General features: G+C 35.5%; 11 protein-coding genes across 12 annotated transcripts; all 11 read right to left on the reverse strand.

Moving 5' to 3' along the window:
* Positions 1 to 15: 15 nt before the first annotated feature.
* Positions 16 to 2,716, reverse strand: LOC105448916 (putative odorant receptor 85d). The gene is made up of 5 exons (XM_011687780.1): positions 2,691 to 2,716; positions 2,353 to 2,443; positions 2,108 to 2,244; positions 1,899 to 2,031; positions 16 to 1,814 (listed from the first exon to the last, which is right to left on the reverse strand). The coding sequence occupies exons 2-5, from the start codon at positions 2,392 to 2,394 to the stop codon at positions 1,764 to 1,766; spliced, it is 363 nt and encodes a 120-aa protein (XP_011686082.1). The 5' UTR covers positions 2,395 to 2,443; positions 2,691 to 2,716; the 3' UTR covers positions 16 to 1,763.
* Positions 2,717 to 4,905: 2,189 nt separating this feature from the next.
* Positions 4,906 to 7,228, reverse strand: LOC105448920 (odorant receptor 13a-like). 2 transcript variants are annotated; one of them, XM_011687785.1, is made up of 9 exons: positions 7,077 to 7,228; positions 6,891 to 7,010; positions 6,557 to 6,674; positions 6,196 to 6,457; positions 5,791 to 5,910; positions 5,584 to 5,674; positions 5,371 to 5,507; positions 5,146 to 5,278; positions 4,906 to 5,064 (listed from the first exon to the last, which is right to left on the reverse strand). In XM_011687785.1, exons 1-9 carry the CDS (start codon positions 7,215 to 7,217, stop codon positions 5,014 to 5,016), a joined length of 1,173 nt encoding a protein of 390 aa, XP_011686087.1. In that variant the 5' UTR covers positions 7,218 to 7,228; the 3' UTR covers positions 4,906 to 5,013. The 2 variants fall into 2 exon arrangements, with proteins under 2 accessions (XP_011686087.1, XP_011686086.1); XM_011687784.1 differs by having other exon boundaries at positions 5,012 to 5,278.
* A 552-nt stretch (positions 7,229 to 7,780) lies between these two features.
* Positions 7,781 to 9,404, reverse strand: LOC105448919 (odorant receptor 13a-like). The gene is made up of 6 exons (XM_011687783.1): positions 9,040 to 9,404; positions 8,724 to 8,846; positions 8,485 to 8,575; positions 8,265 to 8,401; positions 7,939 to 8,071; positions 7,781 to 7,852 (listed from the first exon to the last, which is right to left on the reverse strand). The coding sequence occupies exons 1-6, from the start codon at positions 9,204 to 9,206 to the stop codon at positions 7,796 to 7,798; spliced, it is 708 nt and encodes a 235-aa protein (XP_011686085.1). The 5' UTR covers positions 9,207 to 9,404; the 3' UTR covers positions 7,781 to 7,795.
* A 105-nt stretch (positions 9,405 to 9,509) lies between these two features.
* Positions 9,510 to 10,468, reverse strand: LOC105449109. The gene is made up of 3 exons (XM_011688109.1): positions 10,325 to 10,468; positions 10,041 to 10,157; positions 9,510 to 9,901 (listed from the first exon to the last, which is right to left on the reverse strand). Exons 1-3 carry the CDS (start codon positions 10,466 to 10,468, stop codon positions 9,776 to 9,778), a joined length of 387 nt encoding a protein of 128 aa, XP_011686411.1. The 3' UTR covers positions 9,510 to 9,775.
* Positions 10,469 to 11,402: 934 nt separating this feature from the next.
* LOC105448918 lies at positions 11,403 to 12,244 on the reverse strand. The gene is made up of 3 exons (XM_011687782.1): positions 12,106 to 12,244; positions 11,784 to 11,916; positions 11,403 to 11,572 (listed from the first exon to the last, which is right to left on the reverse strand). The coding sequence occupies exons 1-3, from the start codon at positions 12,207 to 12,209 to the stop codon at positions 11,516 to 11,518; spliced, it is 294 nt and encodes a 97-aa protein (XP_011686084.1). The 5' UTR covers positions 12,210 to 12,244; the 3' UTR covers positions 11,403 to 11,515.
* A 677-nt stretch (positions 12,245 to 12,921) lies between these two features.
* Positions 12,922 to 13,890, reverse strand: LOC105448917. The gene is made up of 2 exons (XM_011687781.1): positions 13,736 to 13,890; positions 12,922 to 13,187 (listed from the first exon to the last, which is right to left on the reverse strand). The coding sequence occupies exons 1-2, from the start codon at positions 13,812 to 13,814 to the stop codon at positions 12,922 to 12,924; spliced, it is 345 nt and encodes a 114-aa protein (XP_011686083.1). The 5' UTR covers positions 13,815 to 13,890.
* Positions 13,891 to 13,929: 39 nt separating this feature from the next.
* Positions 13,930 to 14,392, reverse strand: LOC105449110. Its single transcript, XM_011688110.1, has 2 exons — positions 14,249 to 14,392; positions 13,930 to 14,115 (listed from the first exon to the last, which is right to left on the reverse strand). The coding sequence occupies exons 1-2, from the start codon at positions 14,390 to 14,392 to the stop codon at positions 13,930 to 13,932; spliced, it is 330 nt and encodes a 109-aa protein (XP_011686412.1).
* Positions 14,393 to 15,790: 1,398 nt separating this feature from the next.
* On the reverse strand, positions 15,791 to 16,615 carry LOC105449111 (odorant receptor 4-like). Its single transcript, XM_011688111.1, has 5 exons — positions 16,566 to 16,615; positions 16,391 to 16,481; positions 16,131 to 16,267; positions 15,929 to 16,061; positions 15,791 to 15,850 (listed from the first exon to the last, which is right to left on the reverse strand). The coding sequence occupies exons 2-5, from the start codon at positions 16,427 to 16,429 to the stop codon at positions 15,791 to 15,793; spliced, it is 369 nt and encodes a 122-aa protein (XP_011686413.1). The 5' UTR covers positions 16,430 to 16,481; positions 16,566 to 16,615.
* A 145-nt stretch (positions 16,616 to 16,760) lies between these two features.
* LOC105449112 lies at positions 16,761 to 17,422 on the reverse strand. The gene is made up of 3 exons (XM_011688112.1): positions 17,366 to 17,422; positions 17,095 to 17,212; positions 16,761 to 17,026 (listed from the first exon to the last, which is right to left on the reverse strand). The coding sequence occupies exons 1-3, from the start codon at positions 17,420 to 17,422 to the stop codon at positions 16,761 to 16,763; spliced, it is 441 nt and encodes a 146-aa protein (XP_011686414.1).
* Positions 17,423 to 19,742: 2,320 nt separating this feature from the next.
* On the reverse strand, positions 19,743 to 22,273 carry LOC105448922 (odorant receptor 13a-like). The gene is made up of 9 exons (XM_011687787.1): positions 22,092 to 22,273; positions 21,635 to 21,754; positions 21,359 to 21,476; positions 21,024 to 21,285; positions 20,822 to 20,941; positions 20,643 to 20,733; positions 20,369 to 20,505; positions 20,167 to 20,299; positions 19,743 to 20,096 (listed from the first exon to the last, which is right to left on the reverse strand). The coding sequence occupies exons 1-9, from the start codon at positions 22,233 to 22,235 to the stop codon at positions 20,046 to 20,048; spliced, it is 1,176 nt and encodes a 391-aa protein (XP_011686089.1). The 5' UTR covers positions 22,236 to 22,273; the 3' UTR covers positions 19,743 to 20,045.
* A 388-nt stretch (positions 22,274 to 22,661) lies between these two features.
* LOC105449113 (odorant receptor 13a-like) lies at positions 22,662 to 25,601 on the reverse strand. The gene is made up of 10 exons (XM_011688113.1): positions 25,309 to 25,601; positions 25,049 to 25,213; positions 24,828 to 24,945; positions 24,356 to 24,617; positions 24,049 to 24,171; positions 23,795 to 23,885; positions 23,564 to 23,700; positions 23,271 to 23,403; positions 23,073 to 23,193; positions 22,662 to 22,722 (listed from the first exon to the last, which is right to left on the reverse strand). The coding sequence occupies exons 1-9, from the start codon at positions 25,450 to 25,452 to the stop codon at positions 23,137 to 23,139; spliced, it is 1,230 nt and encodes a 409-aa protein (XP_011686415.1). The 5' UTR covers positions 25,453 to 25,601; the 3' UTR covers positions 22,662 to 22,722; positions 23,073 to 23,136.
* Between the last annotated feature and the right edge of the window lie 406 nt (positions 25,602 to 26,007).

Here is a 26,007-nt window from a genome sequence, read left to right on the forward strand (position 1 = left end):
AGATATATCTATATATACATACGAATATCGTATACTGTATACCACGCGATAAATATATATATATATAAATATAATACGTAAAGATATATGTACACCACGAATAATTAGCAAGTGTTGGACGTAATGTACACGGAAATATGTATGTACATACTATTGACAGTTATATACATTCATACAATCGCAACGTGAAAAAAAATAGCGTATCCAAACCGGATCGTCAGGATCTTTTCGAACGTCACTTTTATCACGATCGCACGATCGCCTAAGCGTTATAGAGTAAACAAGGACGAACGCAGTCGGGAAACAGACAATACTACTACAATAATTATAGATGAAAGAGAGATTATGTGACAAGGGCATTATATACAGGCGCCGAAAAGTATCCGGTATAGAAGTTCGAAAGCGATAGGTGTCGTTTTTTACCTTCGAAAGAAGCTAAGAAGAAGGCCGTCTCTATCTCTCTCTTTTATTCGTGTCTTCAGTGTACACTTGAGCGGTGCAAGTTTTGGTGCAAAAGCATTTTCTCATTGCTCTCGAAAGCACGGTAGTTTTGAAAGAAGTCTAAATATTTTACTATATATGTGATGGCAAAATTTCCTCTCGGTCGTTAAATATCGAAGAGATACGTCTTCTCCAACATTTAAAGGCAGCTAAACGCACCGCTCGATGTGCGATGAAAACGCGACAGACATTTCGTCTCGCGTGCAACGCGAGACCGTGCGTACACGTGCGCAATATATCCACGTACATATCCCGTTAGATCGTGTAAGACTTACGGTCTCAAGTTCGACGTTACGAGTCACCGAAATTAAAAGCCCAGGATTAATCGTCGAATCCAATCTCTCGGCCTTTCTTCTCTCGTTATACGTTTTTCGCTTATGAAGAAAGGATCGACGGAAGGGACTCGGAACTCCTATACGCCGGAATATCCAAACGGTATGGCATACCGAGCGTGGTATACGCCGTATACGCGTCGACGCTGCAACGTGACTTTCTTTTTAATCGCTATAAAAATATCTGGCGAAAGTTGGCAATATATTTTTGCGATACAACTTTTGCCTAACACGAAGAAGATTTTATTAATATATATAGAGATGAGTAAGTTATCAAACTAAACGTTTAAGATATTTAAGACTTACTTCTTTTTATTCGAGCTTAACTTTGACTTTGACGACTTTGATTTTTTGTAACGGTAGATATCGAGAGTTCAACTGACAAGTGTAGTATGATCGTTTCGACGGGCGGGACATGACGTGCTCGTCGGTCGCCGATAATGCGTGATTTTTGCTTGAAATACTTATTAAAATTAAATCGAATTTCATCAGTTAACGATTTGAATTCACTTGTTTTCGCAACTCGCGCTAACGACGTTACTATGTATTATATACTCTAGATGCAAATAAAACCTAGTCCATTACTAAGAATCTGTTAACCCGCGTAATAACTTACCTCTAGGCCCAAACAAAAAGAAACAAGCTCATTTCAGCATTCAAGACAAATGTCACGGTCCCTTACCTATTTCTTCATTTTCCATTCCTGCTTATTTCTCCACAATTTGTGGACTTTGTCCGTGAAACAGTGAGATTTTTAAATTATTATATTTACCAACAATATTTTAATAGTAGAAATTTGTTCACAATTAATTAGGATGTAAATATTATTCCTATTATTTTATTTCAATTATTTCCACTGCGCAATTTTTATTACTATAACATAATTGTTGTTGCACAGAGATACTATCCGAATAGTATATTGATTATTGATCATTGGAAGGATGCAAGTACGGTAAAATACGACATCGAAGACTGTATAACCTTCGAATTAAGAGTATACTTAAAAGAGACTTCAAAGGCACACGTAACAACGTGTGCGTAAGTTTCGTAAATAAATACGCTTACCGTGGCGAAGCTCCTCAAAGAGAAGACGTAAATCTTGCCGGCGCTCAAAAAATTGGGTTCCAGGCTCCTTCGCATCACGTACAGCAGCAGCCTTTGCGATTTCACGGGTATTTCGTACCAGGAGGAATTATATCTGCAACAACACGTTACGTCTCATTGTCAGTCGTCACGAAAAATTTACGAAATTTCGCGGTGACCACGGTGCTTACATTTTGTCGCGCATTTGCACGCTGTGATCAATCAACTTCTGGCCCTGCAGACTGAAGCAGAACAAGTGTATCACTTGACCGATTACATACGCTACACTCCTCACCACTTCCATAATATCGTGAAACAGCAGTACGATCTCAAGGCGATAAATACGACATTTTAATCTCTCGCCCTGGGTATACTAATCACGCGAAACGTGCGAGGTATACCGCAAGTTGAATTGCGATAACAAATAGACACGTACTTGCAGTAGAGTAATGCTCAGCGTTACGACAACTATCATCATTTGTACGGCGAAGGCAGTGCAAAAGATGTCCTCGAGAAGTTCCGCGAATCTGTTCGACAAATTTTGTGACACAAATTTTATATTGAATAATTTCTTATACTAATAAGAAATAATAATATACTTATATTTCTTATTACTTTTATATAATAATATACTTATATTTCTAATTTCTTGTATCTTGAATAATTTTTCTTTTATTCTTTATACATATAATATATATACATATACATATATACATATACATATATATATATATATATATATACGTTCTACGTAAAGCAGTATTGCGCACTCACCGCAAAGCTCGCCAGTGTGCGCGAACGGATATCGCGATCCTCTGATCGTAGATCTTCGGATCGTCCGGACTATCGTTCGCCGTGTCGTTACGATCGTTACGTGATAGGGTCTCGAGACGATATCTGTGAACATTTAGACGACAGTTCTGCCCTCCCCCCGATTCAATCCCCGCGATCGTAAGATCGAGAAAAATTTTACGAGTTTCTTTCCCTTACCCAGTAACAGCGAAGAGGCTGCAGACGTGCTCGATGTAGCTCAGAAATAGGCAATCGTGCGCGATTATCCCCGGTAGAGTTATAGTCGCGCACACAACGAGGTGAAAATAAATGTAGAAAAAATATTCTTCGGTGTCCACGAAGTAATATGCCTGGTGAGGCAAAGTTATAGGCCGGGACTCGTTGAGCGGTAACGCGACGTCCAATATTTTGGATACGAGGCTGGCTAATACGAATATAAGGGAGGCCGTGCAACAATATACTGCAACAAAACGAATTAATCCAGTCCGCCGTTTGTTAAAATAAAGATGACATCGAGCGATTTATCCTTACAGGAATATGTCAGGGACAGCAGTCTCGCGTTTGCGGCATACGATTTCATAATTTTATACTCCTCCGCGTCGTCCAACTTCTCCCAATCGTCACGCAGATGATCGGTGAGATTTTTTATCTATAAAAGCACCCTCGATGAATGTTAAAAAAAAATCTTACCTCGAAACCCACTGACGGATCATGAAAGATAATAAAACCGCGATAAATAATAAGAATTCGAGTGATCATTCTTCGACCAATGATACAATATGAATTTTAATTCTGTTGTCGTACTTTGCTACTGTTAAACTGGCACGTGTACATCTTCGCCAGAATCATAGCCATAAACATAATCGACGGTACGACCACTAAAATACATTGCGCGTTTCCGTCGCAGTGAAAAATTTGGGCCACCTAGAAATATCTTCATTAAAATCCATGTTTTAAAACGACTTATAATTTGCTGCGTCAAGTTTCGCAAAGAGATAAAATTCTATTTGTAATTTTATATGTTTTGTACTTTGAAATATGTATTTTATATATATACTTGTATTTTATATATATATATATATATATATATATATACATATATATATATTTTTTTATACGAATTTCATGAAATTATGAACATGAAGTCTGTCGAATTATTATATCATTCAAAACGAGTTTAAGAGATGTATTCAGCGTTGTATAGCATATTGTATTTCAATTGACATTTTTATGCGTACTCGGTGGATTAAATTTAAAACTAGTATATAACGAGTACGTGGTAGAAATATTTTAAAACAAGAGAGAAACTTCTCTGGAACCTGTGGAACTAACACCGAAAGAGCGGACACAGTCACCAAGCTCATTCGGAACAATGTTGTTCTTCTTTCTTGATAAGGCCACTGGCCGATGAGTGACAACAATATCCTCGTAATTCTGTAATAATGATTCCACGCGGACTGCATAATTTTCAAAAGCGGTATTACACCCTTGGCAGCATGCGCTCGACTAAACCTCTCCCGTCTCGTCTTCGTTAAGGGGAACGAATTAATATTTTAACGGGCGTAATGGAAAAATACTACGTACGTCGGAAATGACAATCTTTGACATGGCAATCCCGCGTGTCACGTCTCATAAAAGATGAACGCTTATCGGACGAAGGGAAGCTTATCAACGGGCAAGACGACTTTCTTCCGCGCGGAACATATTGATCGGGAAGAGATGTTTCAAGAAAATAAGAATTTCTGTGCCAAAGTGCGTCCGTGTACTTAGTCGCAAGACAGAAACGAAATATAGTGTCTGTCACACGTATCTGTCTGTCGGGGAAATTGCCATACGTTCAATATTGCTGCGAGACAAGTGTCGCCGAGACGCGCAACATTCACACTCCGGCTTCTTGCGAAAGTAATTATAAGTACCTTCTTTTTGAATTTGTTTTTCCATATGAAAATACATTATTGCCGTACGAAAATTATATTCCGCGACTGAAATACTTGAAATTTCAAGTAATTAAATTTGTTTCACATTATATATAAGTTACAACTATTTCCAGGAACGGTGGTATTATTTTGCGACGCCGAAAAGATTGATATAAAAATTGATAAATACGGTATTTCCGTATTTTTTTACGCATATTAAGTGCGAGGATGATAACAGGAGTTACAATACAATTTTAACGGGGAAATGAAAGACAATGGAATTAGAAGTGTATAATATTGTAATAGGAGAATTAAAGACACATGGTATTGCTCTTGCGACGAGTGACCACCGCCACGTAATGTCGTCGGGTGCGCAAACGACACACGGGCTACTGAACGGATGCGAACACCGTAAAGTACGACATCGAAGTTTGCAGAACCTTCAAAACAAGAGAGCGTCATGTCGCACGCGCGTCAAAAGAATCTCTATTTAAGCACACGATAATTTTACGCGTTGTTACCGTGGTGAAGCTCTCCAGGGAGAAGATGTAGATCTTGCCGGCGCTCAAGAAGCTCGGTCGTACACTCTTCATCATCACCAGCATTATTAGCTTCTGCGTGCTCGCGGATACCTCGTACCAGGAGCTACCGTATCTGCCGCGCGTTTCGAAAAGAGATACGCAAGTTGAATTCAAAAAGTTACATGATTCGATATCTTTTTTTCTTTTAGATAAGTCAGACCTTACATCTTATCGCACGTCTGAAGGCTGTGATCTATTAGCTTTTGCCCTTCGAAGCTGAGAATGAATAAATGGATCAGCTGACCAATGACGTACACCACGTATCTAACCGATTCTAAAATATCGCCCTGCTGCTGCGTGACCTTTGATATAAAAGACAATATATCTCTTTCAATAACTTGTATACGGAAAACAATTTTATCATGACTAAATACGTACTTGCAGCAAGGTAATACTTATTCCTACAGTCACTATCAACATTTGTATGGCGAAAGGTACGGTGAAGGTATCCTCGAGAAGTTCCGCTAACCTGTCGCAAACGGGAAATTAAAAAAAAGAATCGCGAAAGAAGCCTTTCTAAAAATTATTTTATCTTTAAATGGAGGATGCGTTGCATTTTGCTTTTATATATGCGATGTTACTCACTTTATAGCCTCCCGGTGTGCGTGTACGAAGAACGCGGTTCTTTTGCGATAAGTGTCATTAGAATCGTCTGCAATCTTCAGTGTTTCGTCGGAATTACAAAAAAGATTTTCGAAACGAAATCTGTAAATGGTTAATACAATATCTTTCTCTCTCTTTCTCGCCTTCGCTGACATTCCGAATAAATTGTGAAAATATATTTTAATATTAAACAGTGGTGTGCAAAAGAATTGAATCATATTTGTCAAATAAAGTTGAAAAAATTTCAATAAAATTGTAAATTTTGATATGCACTTTTCTTCACATCTGGAGGCAAATTTCTTTTTTTAAAGACGTTTAATTTTATTACGTAATATGGATGGAGAAACTATACATTTTTTGCGTCAAACTCGCAAGTCGTTTCCTTACCCGACCGTAGCGAACAAGCTGCAAACGTGCTCGATGTAAGTCAAAAGCATACAATCGTGAGCGACTATTCCGGCCATAATGATTTCCCAAGCGACGACGGAGTGCCAGAAGATTTTAAAAAAATATTCCCGAGTGTCCACGAAATAGTACCCCGGATATGGAGGTACTATGGGACGGGATTCATTAAGGGGCCACACGATATCGAGTACGAATGGTATAAGGGATATTGACATAAACGTGACTACCGCTGCTAAGCAATATGCTGTAATGTATACGAAGCGATTCGTGAGAAAGGAAAAACGCGCAGCTTTTACGAAGTAGAACAATATTTTGATACCATATCCCTCTTATCGGTCCTCACCCGCATACACCAAACAGAATCGTCTGCTGTTCTTTGCGTACGACCTCATAATCTCGTATTCTTTGGGACTTTCTAATCCCTTCCAGTCGACGAACAAGTGTTGGGTAAGGTCTTTGAGCTGACAAAACATCAATTGAAATGGGTTAATTTTTTTTCATAAAATAGCGGTGTAGAATCATAACAAATATATGTAAATTAAGAAATTTAATTAAATTAATTCCAAATATAAATTAAGAAAATATTGAAATTTTGTTCTCAGACGGTGATCTTTAGAATCAAATGTATCAAAAAAATTTTCATTGCTTAATTGGAATATATATATCGTAAAACGCACCGTGCGAGTATTCAATTGAAACGTGTACACCTTCAGCAAAGCCACAATTGTCAGCAGGTACGACGTCATCGCCTCGAACATACATCGCACGTCTGTCTTGCACGTAAATTGATACGCTATCTGAAATAGTCATTGTCGTTTATCACTCTTGCAATATAGATCCTTCTTTCGGGTGTTAATTTTTACCTGCGGAACGAATACAGTTAGCGTGGTTACAGTTAGCAGAGCAACGCGAAGTTTCCTTGTTCTCGGTTTCAGATACGGCCACGTACCGGTGAGCGACGAGAATTTACAGACGAAGTCATAATAATGCCTCCAGGTCTCCATAATTCTCGGGTCAAACGACACTGCGTCTTCGGTATCGTGAAGATGACTAATTCCGTGCCTTCGTACGAATGATCGCCCACCCTCTCCGAGACGCCAATTAAAAATGACATCCCCTTGTGATATAGTTATAATACATAGCTGAGTCTCTCGCGAAATAACTTTGTTGCATGTCACGTCAATCAACGGACCGGAACGTAGAATTTATGGGGAACAGGTGGCATTTGATTCTTTGACATTAACTATATAGCAGCCCCAATGACGAGCACGTTTCCCAAGTTCCCTCCGGAGAGAACGTATCGATCAAAATAAAATAGCGCGGTGAAATGAGTATACTCTGTATTAATAGAGAGTCCGCTGTGAGTGTCGTGAGAGTGTTCGAGGCGTCCGAAAGTGAGATCGGGAGGCAAAGCATTTTAGTCGCTCAGCAATATCGATAACAAAATAGAGTTTTATTACTTTTGCCTTGTTATGGCAAATATAAAACATTATTTCACTCGATGTATTACTCGTAATGTTGTACTCCTGTGGAACGTTTCAGTGATATTCTACTACAAGCCGCCGCAATCGCCGCATATCGATCATGACACGTCAAAGGACGATAGTAATGTGAAGTACGACATCGAGCTTTGTACAATCTAAATGAAAGCGAAAGTTTTACGTATCTCTTTTTGGATTGCGGACGTTTATAAGATCTTTATTTGTCGTGTTATAATTGTTTTACCATTGTGAAATTTTCAAGAGAAAACACGTATATGTTGCCGGCGGTCAGGACGCTAGCTTCGATACTTTTTCTCATGACGAACATAAGCAGCCTTTGCTCCTTCAGGGGTATAGTATACCACGAGCTATGATATCTAAAATTATCATTATATGTATGTACATATGTATATGTATTATATGTACAAAATAAGCAGATTAAGTAAGGCTATAATTTATCGATAAAAAAAAATAATTAAACTCTTGCAAATGTTTCAGAAAATCTGTTCTTTATGCCAATCAAATTTATACCGATCAACAATTTACTTCTACCTTAATGCTATCTCTTACATCTTGTCGCGAGTTTCGACACTATAATCTATCACTCTTTGTCCTTGGAAGCTAAAGCAGAACAAGTGAAACAATTGACCAACAATGAAGATTATGTATCTCATCGCTTCAGCAAAATTGTGCAGCTGTATCGAGAGCTTCGAAAGATAAAATCCAGTTTTAGTTTCCGTTACATTACAGATTTCTCATATTTGCTTATACCTATTCGCACGTAACTTACTTGTACTAAGGAAATGCTTAAACCAATTGTAATCATCAGGAGTTGCACAGCAAAGGAAATCGTAAAGGTACTCTCAAGAAATTGGGCGAACCTATACGGTAAGGATATAATAATAACTAAATATCTAAATAAAAATCAAACAAAAGTATCGCAAATTATCACGATTTATCAAAGATCATTTGTTAATTAATATCGATTAATTCTCGAGAAAATACATGCTATAATCATTACATACTTACTGTAAAACCTTATGATGAGCGTAAATCGAAATCACAATGTTCTTGTGATACACGGCATCTGAATTATCGATCATACTTTTTTCCATAACAGTACATTTACGTGATACGCGCTCAAACCTAAATCTGCAATTTTTGTACGCAAAACATTGTTATTGATAGTTTTTGCAAATTAATTTCTGCCTCTTCTAAAAGCTAAAACAATTTTTTTGTAACTGAATTATTGTTACGTTATATTTAGTTCTAAATGTAGAGAAATTTATTTATGTTCTAACTGCAAAAGATGCGAACTCGCTTTCAGTTTAAAAATAATTATTACCCAACGACGGCGAAAAGGCCGCAGATGTGCTCGACGTAAACAAAAAACATGCTATCGTGCGCGATCAATCCGGTCATGCATATAGTGCAGGCAGTAAACATATGGAGAAAAATATAAGAGAAATATTGATTTTCGTCGACAAAATAGTATGACGGATATGGTAGCATTTGAGGACGGGAAGTATTTAACGGAAATACTACGTTCAAGATGCGTGGCACTTGAGAAGCCGTTAGAAATATAGCGGTAGCTGAGTAAAACAATGCTGCAACAATTAAGTACACAATTCATCAAAACAAGCTTCTATTAAAATTTTTTAATTTAAAATTATGCCATTAAAATACTTTGTATTTTATTTTTATTTTTTTAAGTATCTCTTCTTTAGAATTTTTTCTTGTTTTCCACTTTTTGGTTTTTTCAAATAATATGTTTGACAAAATTTCTCTACTTTTTTTTAACATCACAGAATAAAATTGTACGTTTAAATATTTTTAGCTAGCTGACTGATGACTTTTTCTAGAAGAGAAGCCTTTTTTATACATCTCTTATACAATAAAGTTGTTAAATTTTATTAATATCTTTTTATATTTAGTTTTTGAAATACTTTTATTTCCATTTTTATTTAATTCAAACAACACATCCAAATGCAAAGAAAACGTATAATCTCAATTTAAATTTTTTTAGGTATACAAGGAAATAAATTTCTCAATTAAGATCAAGCCTTGATCTTAATTGCGAATTACTTACAGCCATATATCAGCGAGTACCATCTGCCTCTTTCGGCATACTTTCTCATAATGTCGTGTTCTTCCTTAGTCTGGAGCATATCCCAGTCTACGAATAAGCGATCTGTGAGATCTTTAATCTAGAAACATCAGCGATATATTCGGATGTATTAATATTCTCAATAGTTATTTATAACAATCATCATCAGCAAATAATTTTGCGATAAAGCTATATTACACGGTTAGAATACCGATACCATTCGTATTAATGAAACGTACATTCCGGCTGTTAAACTGATACGTGAAAATTTTCAATATAATTATCACTCCCAGCATGTATGGAGGTAAAGCCTCGTAGATGCACTGCGCGCTTTTGCATATGGTGAATTTTGCTGTCTGGAAACACATTCATGTGAGGAGAAAAGATTTTAATCTTTTTAGCGTTATATTGTGATGCTTCAAAGAAAACAAACCACTTAACATAAACGCGGAATCTTAACGAATTTTATATACACCATTCCTTTTTTCTTTCCTAAATAAAAAATACTGACAATTAACGTTACCAGTGGAATGAATGAAGAGATTGCAAGTATCATTATAAATGTCAAGAAAATCAGCCTCTCTTTCGGCTTCTGATAAGGCCACTGGCCTACTATCATGAGATACCTTCTACAGATATCGTAATAGTAACCTCTGCCGGGTATCATATTTCACGGAGAAACGATCTTCTCGGTACTGCAGTCTGAATTTTGACTGAATTTCGAGCCTCCTCTCGGAAGGCATTTTTCCCATAAGGGTCGGTTATAAGTAAATTAATATTTCAGATGCCGCACTCCGCGGCACGCGGGCCTCCCTTTGTCGGAGTCCACAATTTCGCAACGCGGGTTTTCGTAACTGACAGGCACTTATGCTAAGTATATGTCTCGCGTAAACGTAACATTATAGATATTTGTAGGTAGGTAGCGAGTGGACAGCTGGTCCCTCGAGAAATACGAGTGTATACGCGCTGTGGGACATACGATAGACATTTGTAATCGCGCTGAATTGCACCCAATAGGTTTTCCTTCAGACATCACGTGTATTTATCTGCGCAACCATATACCTATTTGTGGTGAGGCAACATGAAACGTCTTTATTTTCAGTTTCCTGATACAGCCACGTGTCGGTAAGCGACGATTCTGCAGATGTCATAATCATGACTCTAGATCTCTTATAACACTTGAAGAAACAATACCTGCGTCTTCGGCATCGCAAAGATAATCAATTACATACTTTTTGCTTTAATTTTGAATTGATTGCTCGTCCTTTGATATGAGACATAAGTGAAAACAGTTCCTTTTTGAAAAGTACAATGTAGACATGGAAAATTTTTGCAAAACAACTTCGTACGTGTCGATGATGTCTAATGAAATTTACGCATATTTGTTTCTTTAATAAATGATTTTACAAGTTCCCACTAGCGAGCACGTATCGATCAGAATAAAATGGTGCGACAAAATGAATACTTTCTATTGGAGAACGTCTGTATGTGTCGTGAGTATTCCAGGCTTTCGAAGAAGATCGGAAAGGGGAGCTTTTTGGTTGTTTCAATATTGATAAAAAAAAACTAAAATTGTATTACTTTTATTTTATTAAATAATAGCAAATATAAATATTATTTTATTCGATTTATAAATTGTAATATTATATATTCCTGTGGAATACTTTAAGGATATTTTACTACTTGCTGTCATAATGATATCGTTGGGTGTTGATCATGACACGTCAAAGGATGACAATAACGTAAAGTACGACATTGAGCTTTGCACAACCTAAATGAAAAACAATGTTTTACATATCTTTTTGGTTTGCATATTTTTTTAACGCTTGTCGCTATTTCCATCAATGTAGATTAATTTTAATCTTAGTTTAATTTACCCTTTATCTTTTTCCAGTTCTAAGAATTAGAAAACGATGAAGAATAAATCAAACCAAGGTTAAAGTTAATCTTTATTGGTGGAAAAACGGGCATAATTGTTTTACCGATGTGAAATTTGCTAGAGAAAACATGTATATCTTGCCGGCGGTCAAGATGCTAGCTTCGATACTTTTTCTCATCACGAACAAGAGCAGTCTTTGTTCCTTTACGGGTATGATAAACCATGAACCATGAAATCTATAAAATTATACTACCATTATTATACATACGAAATAAATACAATAAATAAATACGGTGTAAAAATTACAAAGAAAAAGAAAGATTACATTCTTCTAAGTATTTTTATGGAAAATATATCCTTTATATCAGTCAAATAGCTAATTTATTTCTTAATTTAATGTCTTAATTTAATGTAGTGTTTCTTACATCTTGTCGCAAGTTTCGAGGCTATGATTTATCAATTTTTGTCCTTGGAAGCTTAAGCAGAACAAGTGAAACAATTGAGCAATAATGAAAACGAAGTACCTCATCGCTTCGGCAAAATCGTGCAACTGTATCGACAGCTTGAACGCGAGAAATGTAAGATTCTGTTTTAATTCTTTATTATGTATTACAGAATTCTAGTATATCTTTTACATATTTATCTATTTGTACGTAACTCACTTGAACTAAGGTAATGCTCAAGCCAGCTGTAACGATCAGGAGTTGTACAGCGAACGCTATCGAAAAGGTATCTTCCAGAAGTTTAGCAAACCTACAGAAAGAATACAGAAAGATACTGTTGACGACTAAATGTCTAAATAAATTAAGTAAAGGTATATCGCTTATCATAGTTTGTTAAAGATGATTCTAATTAATTAATTAGCATCGAGATTAAAGACAGAAAAATATGCAAAAGTATTATTACACACTCACTGCAAAGCCTTTCGATGAGCGTGAATCGAAACTACAACGTTTCTATGATACTTGTCATCTAGACAATCGATAAGACTTTTTTCCGCAATACTGCGTTCATGTGATACGTGCTCAAATCTAAATCTGCAAGTATTTGCGCAAAACAGCATTATTAGAAAATTTTTGAGAATTAATTTTTGTTCCTTTCCAATTAACATAAAAGAGCTAACAATATAATTACGTTATATTAACTTCTCGATACAGAGAATTTTATTTAATCATGGTATTTTATTTAAATCCTAATTACAAGAGAGATAAGCAACCTCTTGCTTTAGGTATAAATAATCATTACCCAACGATGGCGAAAAGACCGCAGATGTGCTCGACATAAACAAAAAACATGCTGTCGTGCGCAATTAATCCGGTCATACACACACTGCTGGTAACTAACATATGGAGAAAAATATAGTAGAAATATTGATTTTCATCAACGAAATAGTATGCCGGGTATGCTAACATTACAGGACGGGAAGTATTCAATGGAAATACAATATCCAAAATGCGTGGCACGAGAGAGGTTGTGGTAAATGAAATCGTAGACACGTAAACATACGCTGCAATGAAGACAAAATTCGTCAAAATTACTATTATCTATTTAAAAAATAAATTTATTATTTAATTAATAATTATGATACTAAAAATATTTTATACAAAAATTATATTTATATTATATTTATATTTTGTACATATAAGTGTACGTGTAGTTTTTCGTCAAAACTTTTCTCTCTTAATCAATAGTCTGTATATATGTGTTATTTCTTTTATCAAATAACATGTTTGGCGAAATGTCCCCAATTTTTTTATCATGATAGAATAAAATTGTTCACTAGCAAAATAGTTCACATTCAAATATTTTTAGCTTGTATCGACTAACGCGACTTTTTTTTTAGAAAAAATCCTTCTCCTTATGCAATATATATCGTTTATACTTTGCCAAGTTAAACTATATTGACGTCTTCTTTGTAACTAATTGGAATTACTTATTTTTATTTAATTTAAACATTACATCCAAGCGCAAAGAAAACACTATTACCTTAATTTTTTTAATTTATACATAAGATAATGGATTTCTTCTATTCTTAACTAAAATTAAATTACATACAGCCATATATTAGCGCGTACCATCTGCCGTTTTGGGCATACTTTCTCATAATGTTGTGTTCTTCCTTAGTTTCGAGCATATCCCAGTCTACGAATAAGCGATCTGTGAGATCTTTAATCTACAAACATCACCGATATATTCGATACCTCAGATGTAATGTTCTCAAAAGGTATAACAATTTTGTCAATAAGAATCTAAAATCTTGCAACGAAGCAATATCTGCAGCTCACGATTAAAATACCATTCACATTAATAAAACGTACTTTTCGGCAGTTAAACTGATACGTGAAAATTTTCACCAGAATCATCACTGTCACCATATGCGGAGGTAAAGTTTCATAAATGCACTGCGCGTTATCGCATGTGCCAAATTTTGCTATCTGAAAAATACGATTGCACTCGTTTGTAAATTTGTCAATTAACAAACGAATTATTCGAATCGGCACGAAATCTCAATACCTCTGTCATTAATTCCTTCCTTTTCTAAAATAAAGATCTCGACGGTAACGTTACCTGCGTAACGAGTGCACTGGCATCGAGAAGGAGTATAACAGTCAAGAAAAACAAGCTCTCTTTCAACTTTTGATATGGCCACTGACCGACTAACATGAGGTACCACTTATTGATATCATAATAGCAATTCCTACTCTGTTCCATACTTCACGAAGTAGTGGTCGTCACAGGGTTCTTCGAATTTCGAAGCTTCCCTCGAAAGCTCTTTTTCTCGTGATAAAGTATCGGTTATAAATAAATTAATATTTTAGATACTATCCCGCACGCTCGTTCTCCTCCCTCGATCGCACGACGCGCATAACGCGAGTTCCGCAGGCGACAGGCACTTACGATAAATATACGTCACGTACAACGTAAGTACTATGTGACAAACGAGCGGACAGAGCGTTTGACAACTGACTATTTGGAGAAATGTTCTACTGTCTGAATTCACAAGGGAAGTATGAATACGCTGGAGAGTAGAATAAACATTTACGACTCGTGTACTAAACTGTTCTGCTTTATACTGCTGTATACTCGCGATTATTTTCCGCGATAGAAAACAAACGGCATTGTCGCAGTAAACTTTCTTCGGCGAGTGCACATTCTTTGCTTTCTCGATTATACACGGAGAAATGTTATACGGTGACTTGTCAACTTAATTAATTACTGCCAGTGTCATGCGAGATTGGGAGCACGCAAATGCAAAGCTTCGTATGGTATAAATGATGCTTATTTAATTATTTCATTATATGTGCCACTGAATGCCATCCTCGTAATAGGTATTTCTATAATTAAATTCATTATTACTTTTCACGTACGCACCATTCGACTTTCCTAGTATACGCCCAATTAGTACCCAAGATCAAAAATAAAAATATAACAGTAAAAATGCTTTTATTTAATCACATTAACAGCATTTTTTAAATTATTTATTTAATTATTTTTGAAAAATTATATCTTAGCATCCCTTATTTAAAAGAATATTTGCCGTATCGTAAAGTTTAGAATAAAGATGTTTTTATTCTATCTGTAAATGTTGTTAAGGCGCGCAGGACAAATCTTATTGCAACCTTCTCACGATCTATACCATTCAATGGAAAGAAAAGAGGAAAGAAAGATCTCACAGCAGGATAATTAAGATTTACTTTTTTTATTCACGCTAACAAGCCACAATTATTACAAACGCGAAATAAAACGTATTTCATTAAAATTTATTTTCCTATAATTTATTAATAATTCTTCGTAATAATAAATAATTTATATTTAATAATAAAATAAATGAAATATATCAGCATTTGAAATAAATATCAAGGTTTCTTACCAGTTTCTTCATTTTCCATTTCTCTTTACTTCTTCCTAACCCGTGGCTTTGTTTGAGAAATAAAAAAATTTTTTACGTTTAACAATATTTTAATAGTATTTTAATAGTGTAGGTAACTCGCTCGTGACTAATGTAAGTTAAATGTAAGTACGTATTACTTTAACTGCGCGATATCTATTACTATAACGTAATCTTGTGATTGCACAGAGATACTATCCGAATAGCATATTGATCGTCGATTACTGGAAGGATGCAACTGACGTAAGTACGGTAAAATACGATACCGAAGTCTGTACCACCTTTAAGAGAAAAGCATTCTTAAGAAAGATTTCAAAGGGTTGCCGTGATAAAACGTAACGTTTCTAAATAATTTTTACCGTGGTGAAGCTCTTCATAGAAAACACGTAATTCTTGCCGGCGGTCAAAAAATTCGGTTGCATGCTCCGTCGCATCACGTACAGGAGCAGCCTCTGCGGCTTCGCGGGTATGTTGTACCAAGAAGAGTTATATCTGCAACAATTTTGCATCTCAATTGATCATCGAGCTTTCGAGCAACGACGATTAAAATTGTCATCTTACATCTTGTCGCGCATATGCACGCTGTGATCGATCAGTTTCTGGCCTTGTACACTGAAGTAGAACAAGTGGATCACTTGAATAACGATGTATAACGTGTATCTTATCGCTTCTAAAACTTCGTTTAACTGCATCGCGAGCTTGAAAATATACAATATTTTAATCTCTCGCTTCAGCCTTAATCAACGCAAACGCGAGTGGTACACCAGCACGATCTATTTCGAAAAGTGCAAGTTGAATTACAACAATAAATGGACACGTACTTGCAGCAACGAAATGCTCATCCCAACGGTAATTAACATTATATGTAAGGCGAAGGTAACACAGAAAGTGTTTTCAAGAAGCTCCGCGAATCTGCGAAAAAACAAATTTTACAACATATACCAACAATTTCTTTTTTCTTTTTATATACATTTTAGTATAATATTCCATGATTACCGTAAAGCTCGCCAATGTGCGTGCACAGATATCGCGATCTTCTGATGGTATACGTTCGAATTAGTAATATTCATCGCGTCGTCACGAACGTTACGAGATACAGTCTCAAATCGAAATCTGCGAACATTCAGGCGACAATCCCGTTTTCTTGGTCAGACACGATTAAGAGAATGCAAAAAAAGTACAACTTTTTCCTTACCCAGCCACAGCGAAGATGCTGCATGCGTGCTCGATGTAAGCCACAATCATGCTATCGTGCGCGATCACCGCCGTCAAACATATCTCTACGCTCACAAGAATGTGGAAGAAAATGTAGAAGAAATATTTTTCGCCGTCCACGAAGTAATAAGCCTCATAAGACATTATTATGGGCTGGGACTTATTGAGCGGTAATAGGACATTCATAATGTGCGGTACGACGCTAATTAATGTAAATACACCAGGAGCTATGTAATAATATACTGCAACAAACGACATAACAATCATCTATCCGTTAAAATAAAAATAACATCGAGCGATTTATCCTTACAGCATAATGCCAAACAAAACAGTCTCGAGTTCGCGGCATAAGTTTTCATAATTTCGTATTCCTCCTCACTTTCCAATTTCTCCCAGTCGCTACGCAGATGATCAGTAAGTCTTTTGATCTAGAAATATCCTTGATGAATATTCTACATATCGACGTCGTGACAGACCACGATTGTGAAAAATAATACAAATTCGAGTAATTGTCTTCCGACCAATGTATAATAAAAATTTCGATATTGCGTACTTTGCTACTGTTCAAATGGCACCCGTACAGCTTCACCAGAAGTGTAAGCACCCAAAAGCACATCGGTACCACCAACATAATACATCGCACATCTCCGTCGCACTGAATAATTTTGCCCACCTAGAAATATCGTCAAATTCAACCTTAGACGCTCTATTATTTGCGATTTTACATAATATTCTATTTATAATTGTATATGTTATGCACTTACAAATACGCATGCATTTTTTAATACATATATTTTATATATAGTTTTGTATATAATAAATTTCATGAACAAAATTCTATGCCAAATATTGCCGAATTATATATCGTTCAAAGTTTAACGAACATAGACAGCGATGTATAGCGTAATGTATTTTGCTCCACCTTTTTATGTATGTGGCCAATCTATTGATTATTAGATTTAGAACTAGTATAATGCGAGTAGTAGGTGAAAATGTTATGAGAGAATATTGTCTGGGACCTGTGGAACGATCAATGAAAAAATGGCCACAGTTATCAAGCCCACTCGGAACAACCTCGTTCTTCTTTCTTGATAAGGCCCATGCCCGGCGAGTGACAACATCCTTTGTTGAAGGCTGTAGTAATGATTCCACGCGTACTTCATAATTTTCAAAAGCAACGTTTCGCCCTCAGTGGCACACAATCGACTGAATTTCTTCTCGTGTTCTGAGGGACAAATTAATATTTTAGCGAGTGTTAGAAACAGAAAAGTACTGCATATGTCGGAAACCTCTTTTAAAATAGTAATGATAATCTCGCATGTCGTACCTCGTAACGGATTGACGCGCACGGTGGCAGGCGAGATGATTTTTTGCGGAACATATTGATCGGAATGTCAATGAAGTAAATAAGAGTTCCGGTGACACTGCACGATAGTATACTTAACTATAAGATAAACATTATGGTGTCTGTCACACATCCTGTATATCGTTGCGTATCTGCTATAACGTATAATATTGTTACGATTAATATTGATGAGCGTCTCCAATGTGCAATATTCGCACTCTAGCCTCTTGGGGAAATAATAAGTACAAATCGGGAGACGCGGTAGCGGCTCCCGCCAAGTATATTTTTTCGCTGCATGCATATATTAGCTGCGCTCATCTCTGGCGCCGCTTGGTCTCGCTGCGTTAAGGCTCTAGTCACACCGATCATTATTGATCGTCTTGAGGAGCGACATCGGAAGAGTGATTCCTGATAACGAGTTTTTAAGCGGACTGTCAGATTTGAACAGGAGCTTTGGTGCGCAAATGATTTTTATTGTACAAATTAATAATAAACGATTCTTCCGTTCACAAAGAGTGAAGATAGTATTTCTTCATTTTCTGCAAGCGTGTTACGTGAGTGTCCGCGGTTTCTGTGCCGCGAAAGTATTCACATGTGCATCCGAGTGCGAATTCGCGTCCCCTTGATGCGTGAGCAGAACAATATATTATATACTAGTGATATATTCTTGTTTCTAATTTTTATTCTATATAGAAATACATTAAGGTTATTTGTATTCTGAGAATGACATGTGAAATTAATTCAAAAAAACACGAACTACAATGAATTCTGGAAAAATAAGATAATCATTATCAATAATTACGCAACAAAAGAGATAATTTATAATTTTAATCCTCGAGAAATTTTGCAAATCTATGGTAAATGAAAGATATAATAAATAGAAATTTCTGCACATGCCGTGAGTTTTCGAGTCCTCTGAGAGAACGGAAAAGACAAGAAACAGCTTTTTAATTGCTTAGCAATATCGATAACAAAATAAAATTTCATTAAACTTGCTTCATTAATTAATAACAAATATATGTATTATTTTATTTGATATATAATTAATCGCAATATGTTTTACATCTGCAAAACATTTTTTTTATTATTATTTTAATGCATGCTATCTTAATGATCAAAAATCGATCATGATACGTCAAAGGACGATAATAATGTAAAATATGACATCGAGCTTCGCATGATCTAAACGCGAATGTTTAAAAAAATTCATTACATATCTCTTTGATTCATGTATTTTGATGATATCTGCCGTTGCTTTATCATTGTAAAATTTTCTAGCGAAAAAACGGTATATTATGCCGGTGGTTAAGGCACAAGCCTCGATGCTCTTTCTCATGATGAACAAGATCCGTTCTTTATCAAGATCCAATCATTATTCATACAAGATCCAATCTTTATTCCCTCACAGGTATTTTATACCACAAGCTGTGATATTTAGATCACTGTTACACATAAAAAGTACATAAAAAGTACACGTCATAAGTAGCAATTCACTCTGAGAACTAATTACTATTCGAGCTGACGAGCTTACCATGTATTATGCACGCGAAATACAAATAAAACATATTTTATTAAAATTTATTTTTCCTATAATTTATTACGGTGTGTAATAATTCACATTTAATAATAAAACCAAACAAAAATTAATAAAATATATTAGCATTTAGAATAAATATTATGGTTTCTTATCTATTTTCCATTTTCCATTTCTATTTACTTCTTCCTAACTCGTGGCTTCATCCGTAAAATAATGAGATTTTAAATTATGTTTAAGAATAATATTTTAATAGCGTAGGTAACTCGCTCGTGACTAATAAGTTAAATGTAAGCATTACTTCGACTGCGCGATAACTATTACTATAACGTAATCTTGTGATTGCACAGAGACACTATTCGAATCGCATATTGATCATTGATTACTGGAAGGACGCAAGTACGGTAAAATACGACACCGAAGACTGTACCACCTTTAAGAGAAAAATATTTCTAAGAAAGATTTCGGAAGAATAAAACGTAACTTTTTTAAATAATCTTTACCGTGGTGAAGCTCTTCAGAGAAAAGATGTAAATCTTGCCGGCGCTCAAAAAATTTGGTTGCATGCTCCGTCGCATTACGTACAGGAGCAGCCTTTGCGACTTCGCGGGTATATTGTACCAAGAAGAGTTATATCTGCAACAATTTTGCATCTCAATTGATCATCGAGCTTTAGAGCAACGACGATTAAAATTATCATCTTACATCTTGTCGCGCATTTGCACGCTGTGATCGATCAGTCTCTGACCTTGCATACTGAAGTAGAACAAGTGGACCACTTGAACAATGACAAATAACGTGTATCTCATTGCTTCCAAAACTTCGTCTAACCGCAACACGATCTCGAAAACGATAAATACAATATTTTAATCTTTCGCTTCAGCCTTAATCAACGCAAAAGCGAGTAATACACAAACACGATCTATCTCGAAAAGTGTATGTATCACAAGATAAATTTCAACAATAAATTGACACGTACTTGTAGCAGGGTAATACTCATCGCAATGGTAACTATTAGTATTTGTACGGCGAAAGTAACATAGAAGGTGCTTTCAAGAAGTTCTGCGAATCTGCAGGCAAATTTTTCGATATGTATCAACAATTTCTTTTTTCCACAATTTCTTTTTTAACATTTTAGTGCAATATTGCATGTGTTACCGTAAAGCTCGCCAGTGTGCGTACACCGAGATCGCGATCTTCTGATAGTATACGTCGTCCGGACTAGTAATACTTATTGCGTCGTCACGAACGTTACGAGATAGAGTTTGGAATCGAAATCTGTGAACATGCAGGCGACAGTCCCGTTTTCTCGGTCAGACACGATTAAGAGAATGCAAAAAAAGTACAATTTTTTTCTTACCCAGCCACAGCAAAGATGCTGCAGGCGTGCTCCATGTAAACCACAATCATGCTATCGTGCGCGATTGTCACCGTCATACCTATCTCTATGCTCACAAAAACGTGGATGAATATGTAGAAGAAGTATTTTTCGATGTCCACGAAGTAATAAGCCTCATAAGGCATGAATATGGGCCATGACTCATTGAGCGGTAATACGACATTCATTATGTGCGGTACGAGGCTAATTGATACAAACATACCGGCAGATATATACATGTACACTGCAACAAACGACATAACAATTGAATTGTCTATCCGTTAAAATAAAAATGACATCGAGCGATTTACCCTTACAACAAAATGCCGAACAAAACAGTTTCGAGTTCGCGGCATACGTTTTCATAATTTCGTATTCCTCCGCACTTTCCAACTTCTCCCAGTCGCTGCGCAGATGATCAGTGAGACTTTTGATCTAGAAACCTCTTGGATTATTCAACATATCGACGATCGTGAAAAATAATAAAAATTCGAAAAACTATCTTTCTTAAAACATAGTATATGTATATGTATATGTATATGTTCTAAGCTATCTTTCGACCAATGTATCATAAAAATTTCGATATGACGTACTTTACTATTGTTCAGATGGCACGTGTACAGCTTCACCAGAATTATAAGCATAGCAAACCCCGTTGGTACGATCAACATAATACATCGCACATCTCCGTTGCATTGAATAAATTTGCCTACCTAGGAATATCGTTAAATCCAATCTTAAACGGTATTTATTTGTGATCAATTTCACAGGACATTCTGTTTATATTTTTATATGCCATGAACTTTAAAATACACATGCATATTTAAATACATATTTTATATTTTTGTGCATTATAAATTTCATGAACAAAATTCTATGCTATATTTTACCGAAATATATGTGTATCGTCCAAAGTTTAACGAATATAGACATCGTAATGTATTTTAATCAACCTTTATATGTATGTGCGCACTCTATTGATTATTAAATTTAGAACTAGTATAATGCGAGTAATAGGTAAAAATGTTATGAGAGAATATTGTCTGGGACCTGTGGAACGGTCAATGAAAAAATGGCCACAGTTATCAAGCCCACTCGGAACAACCTCGTTCTTCTTTCTTGATAAGGCCATTGCCCGGCGAGTGACAATATCTTCTGTAGAAGGCTATAATAATGATTCCACTTGTACTTCATAATTTTCAAAGCAATGTTTCACCCTCGGTGGCACACAGTCGACTAAATTTCTCGTCTTGTTATGAGAGACAAATTAATATTTCAGCGATTGTTAGAAGCAGAAAAATATTGCATATGTCGGAAACTTTTTCATAATAATAATTATCTCGTATGTCATGCCTGATAAATGGTGGATGTGAACAGCGCCTTATCAGCAGAAAAGACGATTTTTTTTCACGCAGAATATATTGATCGGAATGTCCATAAGAAAATAAGAAAATAAGAGTTCCGGTGACACTGCACGTCTGTGTACTTAGCTATAAGATAAATGTTATGGTGTCTGTCATGGGTATCCTGTACATCGTTGCGTGTTTGCTATGAGCAATATAGACGAGTGTCTTCAATGTACAATATTCACACTCCATCCTTTTGAGGAAATAATACAAACTGCGATATACTCTTGTTCTCTAATTTTTCTTCTATACACATTAAGACTGCTTGATATATTCTGCGATTAATACATGAAATTATTTCAAAAGATATATGAATATATTAATTAGATTCTAGAAACCGATAATCAACATTTGTACAACAAAAGATAAGGTAAATTTATTATTTTAATCCTCAAATAATTTCACAAATCTATAAGAAATAAAAGATAAAATAAATAAGTAATAATTCCTGCATGTGTCGTGAATTTTTCGAGACCTTCGAGATGAGAGATCGGAAGGGACAAGGGACAGTTTTTTAATTGCTTAGCAATATCGATAATAAAATAAAATTTCATTAAATTTGCTTCATTAAATAATAACAAATATATATTATTTTATTTGATATATAATTTATAATATAATATACTTCTGCAAAACATATCTCTCATGGATATTTTACTGCATGCTGTCTTAATCATCAGATATATCGATCATGATACGTCAAAGGACGATAATAATGTAAAGTACGACATCGAGCTTTGCACGATCTAAATAAAAACATTTAAAAAATCCATTACATATCTTTTCGATGTATGTATTTTAGTAATATCTGTCGTTGCTTTACCGTTGTAAAATTTTCTAACGAAAAAACGTATATTTTGCCGGCGGTCAAGGCACAAGCCTCAATGCTCTTTCTCATGACGAACAAGAGCAATCTCTGTTCCCTCACAGGTATTTTATACCATGAGCTATGATATCTAGATCACCGTTCACATAAAAAGTACACGTTATAAGTAACAGTTCACTCTGAGAAATAATTAAATTCTTGTAAGCAATTTCTTAACTTATACCGACCAAGCATTTTTCTTTTTTTTTTAGCCAGCTATAATTTACTTCCAATTTAATATCGTCTCTTACATGTTGTCGCAAGTTTCGAGACTATGATTTATCAGCTTCTGCCCTTGGAAGCTAATGCAGAACAAGTGAAACAATTGGGCCATAATGAAGACGAAGTATCTCATCGCCTCCGCCGAATCGTGTAGATGCGTCGAGAGCTTAAACACGAAGGAGGTAAGAGCCTGCTTTAATTTCTGTGTCGTGTGTTTTACGGAATTCTTATATTTATCTTCGCTCGTGTAAGTAACTCACTTGTATCAAGGTAATGCTCAAGCAGATTGTAATTAACAAGATTTGAACGGCGAACGATGTCGAAAAAGTGTCCTCGAGAAGTTTAGCAAACCTGTAGTAAGAATACGACATTAATGACAATTACTTAGATATCTAAATAAAAATCAAGTTAGAGTATCGTTTATCATAGTTTATCATATCTATCAAAGATCATTCTCTCTTAGTATCGAGATTAATAAAAGAAAAACTACAGTACGATATTATTGCACACTCACTGCAAGGCCTTTCGATGAACGTAAACCGAAATAACGACGTTTCTGTAATACATGTAATCCGGACAGTCCATCATACTTTTTTCCGTATTAATACGTTCATGCGATACATGCTGAAATCTGTATCTGCAAGTATTTACGCAACGTAACATTGTTATGAGTTTTTGAGATTTAATTTCAGTCACTTCCAAGTGAACGAGCTAAAACTATTATCACGTTATATTTACTCCTCGATACGGAGAATTTTACTTCTTTCCTAGATATTCATTTACAAAATGTAATGTTCGTTAACAATGTAAATAATCGTTACCTAACGATGGCGAAAAGGCCGCAGATATGTTCGATGTAGGTAAAAAACATGCAATCGTGCGCGACTAACCCGGTTAGCACCACAGTGGCGCAAATTATCATATGGAGAAAAATATAGTAGAAATATTGATTTTCGTCGACGAAATAGTACGCCGGATACGGCAGCATTATAGGACGAGAAGTGTTCAAGGGAAATATTATGTCCAAAATGCGTGGCGTGAGTGAGGTTATTGTAAATGAAATGGTAGATATGTAAACGTACGCTGCAACGAGAACAGAGTTCATTAAAAACGGCTCTTGTTTTTTTTTATATTTTATATAAATGTTACTAAAATTGTTTCGCATTTTTCTTTTGCGAGTGTATCATTTTTCTTCAAAAAATTTGTCTCTTCTAATTTATGTTTCCTATGTAGACAGACGCGAAGAAATAAATTTTTTTTTTTATTTTCAATTAAAATCAAGAAATTACTTACAACTATATATAAGCACGTACCATCTACCATTTTCGGCGTACCTTCTCATAATATCGCGTTCTGTTTCAGACTCGAGCATATCCCAGTCTATGAATAAGCGATCTGTGAGATGTTTAATCTACAAACATCACCGATATATTCGACACATCGGATGCAATATTCTCAAAAGATATAACAATTTTGTCAAGAAGAATCTAAGATTTTGCAAAGAAGCTCTATCTGTAGTTCACTATTAGAATATCAATGCCATTCGTATTAATATAACGTACTTTCTGGCTGTTAAATCGATACGTGAAAATTTTCACCGGAACAATCGCCGCCAGTAGGTGTGGAGGTAAGGTTTCAAAGATACACTGCATGTTATCGCATACAAAAAATCTTGCGATCTGAAAAACGTAATTGCACGTGTAAGTTTACTACTATTAGTTTATTTTCTTCCCTATCCTTAAAAAAAACTCGATGATAATTAACGTAATTATACCTGGGCGACGAGTACATTGGCATCGAAAACGAGTATTAATATGAAGAAAAACAAACTTTCTCTCCGCTTCTGATAAGGCCACTGACCGACTAACGTCAGAAGCCTCTTACAGATATCGTAATAATGGTCCCTGCTGACTTCCATACTTCACGAAGAAACTGTCTTCTTGACACTACAATGTCGTTTGAATTTCGATCGGAAGGTGCTTTTTTTACCTGCAATAAGTACCAGCTAAATTAATATTTCAGACACTGGTCCGCTCTCGTTTTTCTCCCTTCACTCGAGGTACTGTATTATAGTGATCACCGCGGGTTTCCGCATAGGTGACAGGCACTTACGATAAGTATAGGTTTCGTATAAATGTAACATAAGTATTAATAATAGACAAGTGAACGGCGTTCGACAACCGATTGTTTAAGAAGTACTTTACAGTTTGTATTAAATACGCTGGAGAGTACAATAAACATATGTAACCGCTCTAAACAGTTCATGAGCTATTACTCGCGATAATTTTTCAACGACAGAAAATAATGGTATAAATTGTAATAAACTTTGGTGAGTGCAGTTTCACTCTCTATCGTATGATTCTTCGCGAATAAGATATTGCGGTAATAGTCACATTAAAGTTTTTACTGTTCTGGAATTTTATTGTACTGGCATTATTATACGGGTAATTATTTTTATTCGAAATTCTAATCA

The sequence above is a fragment of the Wasmannia auropunctata genome, unplaced genomic scaffold (assembly GCF_000956235.1).
Source record: "Wasmannia auropunctata unplaced genomic scaffold, wasmannia.A_1.0 LD336078.1, whole genome shotgun sequence".
Classification (NCBI taxonomy): Eukaryota; Metazoa; Arthropoda; class Insecta; order Hymenoptera; family Formicidae; genus Wasmannia; species Wasmannia auropunctata.

Excerpts from the sequence above, each read along its gene's own strand:
- LOC105448916 (XM_011687780.1), bottom strand. The coding sequence starts at position 2,394 with ATGATGATAGTTGTCGTAACGCTGAGCATTACTCTACTGCAA. Across the intron at positions 2,245-2,352 it reads TGAGCATTACTCTACTGCAA|ATCGTACTGCTGTTTCACGA; the intron begins GTACGTGTCTAT and ends TATCGCCTTGAG. Across the intron at positions 1,815-1,898 it reads CTTTGAGGAGCTTCGCCACG|GTTATACAGTCTTCGATGTC; the intron begins GTAAGCGTATTT and ends CTTAATTCGAAG.
- LOC105448920 (XM_011687784.1), bottom strand. The coding sequence starts at position 7,217 with ATGGAGACCTGGAGGCATTATTATGACTTCGTCTGTAAATTCTCGTCG. Across the intron at positions 6,458-6,556 it reads ATTCTGTTTGGTGTATGCGG|CATATTGCTTAGCAGCGGTA; the intron begins GTGAGGACCGAT and ends TATACATTACAG. Across the intron at positions 5,675-5,790 it reads GCACACCGGGAGGCTATAAA|GTTAGCGGAACTTCTCGAGG; the intron begins GTGAGTAACATC and ends CGTTTGCGACAG.
- LOC105448919 (XM_011687783.1), bottom strand. The coding sequence starts at position 9,206 with ATGCTACCATATCCGTCATACTATTTTGTCGACGAAAATCAATATTTC. Across the intron at positions 8,847-9,039 it reads GGCCTTTTCGCCGTCGTTGG|ATTTAGGTTTGAGCGCGTAT; the intron begins GTAATAATTATT and ends CAAAAATTGCAG. Across the intron at positions 7,853-7,938 it reads CTCTTGAAAATTTCACAATG|ATTGTACAAAGCTCGATGTC; the intron begins GTAAAACAATTA and ends GCTTTCATTTAG.
- LOC105449109 (XM_011688109.1), bottom strand. The coding sequence starts at position 10,468 with ATGATACCCGGCAGAGGTTACTATTACGATATCTGTAGAAGGTATCTC. Across the intron at positions 10,158-10,324 it reads TCTCTTCATTCATTCCACTG|ACAGCAAAATTCACCATATG; the intron begins GTAACGTTAATT and ends ATGTGTTTCCAG. Across the intron at positions 9,902-10,040 it reads ATCAGTTTAACAGCCGGAAT|ATTAAAGATCTCACAGATCG; the intron begins GTACGTTTCATT and ends TGATGTTTCTAG.
- LOC105448918 (XM_011687782.1), bottom strand. The coding sequence starts at position 12,209 with ATGAGGTACTTCGTTTTCATTATTGCTCAATTGTTTCACTTGTTCTGC. Across the intron at positions 11,917-12,105 it reads CTCGAAACTTGCGACAAGAT|ATTTCATGGTTCATGGTTTA; the intron begins GTAAGAAACACT and ends ATAATTTTATAG. Across the intron at positions 11,573-11,783 it reads CTCTAGCAAATTTCACATCG|GTTGTGCAAAGCTCAATGTC; the intron begins GTAAAACAATTA and ends TTTTTCATTTAG.
- LOC105448917 (XM_011687781.1), bottom strand. The coding sequence starts at position 13,814 with ATGCTCGAAACTAAGGAAGAACACAACATTATGAGAAAGTATGCCCAA. Across the intron at positions 13,188-13,735 it reads GTACGCGCTAATATATGGCT|CGTATGTTTACGTGTCTACG; the intron begins GTATGTAATTTA and ends TCTTCATTGCAG.
- LOC105449110 (XM_011688110.1), bottom strand. The coding sequence starts at position 14,392 with ATGGAACAGAGTAGGAATTGCTATTATGATATCAATAAGTGGTACCTC. Across the intron at positions 14,116-14,248 it reads CCAGTGCACTCGTTACGCAG|ATAGCAAAATTTGGCACATG; the intron begins GTAACGTTACCG and ends CGTATTTTTCAG.
- LOC105449111 (XM_011688111.1), bottom strand. The coding sequence starts at position 16,429 with ATGTTAATTACCGTTGGGATGAGCATTTCGTTGCTGCAA. Across the intron at positions 16,268-16,390 it reads TGAGCATTTCGTTGCTGCAA|CTCGCGATGCAGTTAAACGA; the intron begins GTACGTGTCCAT and ends TATATTTTCAAG. Across the intron at positions 15,851-15,928 it reads CTATGAAGAGCTTCACCACG|GTGGTACAGACTTCGGTATC; the intron begins GTAAAAATTATT and ends TTTCTCTTAAAG.
- LOC105449112 (XM_011688112.1), bottom strand. The coding sequence starts at position 17,422 with ATGTATTATGTTGGTGGTACCGATGTGCTTTTGGGTGCTTACACTTCT. Across the intron at positions 17,213-17,365 it reads CTTACACTTCTGGTGAAGCT|ATCAAAAGACTTACTGATCA; the intron begins GTACGGGTGCCA and ends GGATATTTCTAG. Across the intron at positions 17,027-17,094 it reads GTTTTGTTTGGCATTATGCT|TATATTATTACATAGCTCCT; the intron begins GTAAGGATAAAT and ends CGTTTGTTGCAG.
- LOC105448922 (XM_011687787.1), bottom strand. The coding sequence starts at position 22,235 with ATGAAGTACAAGTGGAATCATTATTATAGCCTTCTACAGAAGATATTG. Across the intron at positions 21,477-21,634 it reads GCCATCTGAACAATAGTAAA|ATCAAAAGTCTCACTGATCA; the intron begins GTACGTCATATC and ends AGAGGTTTCTAG. Across the intron at positions 20,300-20,368 it reads GTGCAAATGCGCGACAAGAT|ATATAACTCTTCTTGGTACA; the intron begins GTAAGATGATAA and ends AAATTGTTGCAG.
- LOC105449113 (XM_011688113.1), bottom strand. The coding sequence starts at position 25,452 with ATGGAAGTCAGCAGGGACCATTATTACGATATCTGTAAGAGGCTTCTG. Across the intron at positions 24,618-24,827 it reads GTACGTGCTTATATATAGTT|CGTACGTTTACATATCTACC; the intron begins GTAAGTAATTTC and ends TTCTCGTTGCAG. Across the intron at positions 24,172-24,355 it reads GGCCTTTTCGCCATCGTTAG|ATACAGATTTCAGCATGTAT; the intron begins GTAACGATTATT and ends AAATACTTGCAG.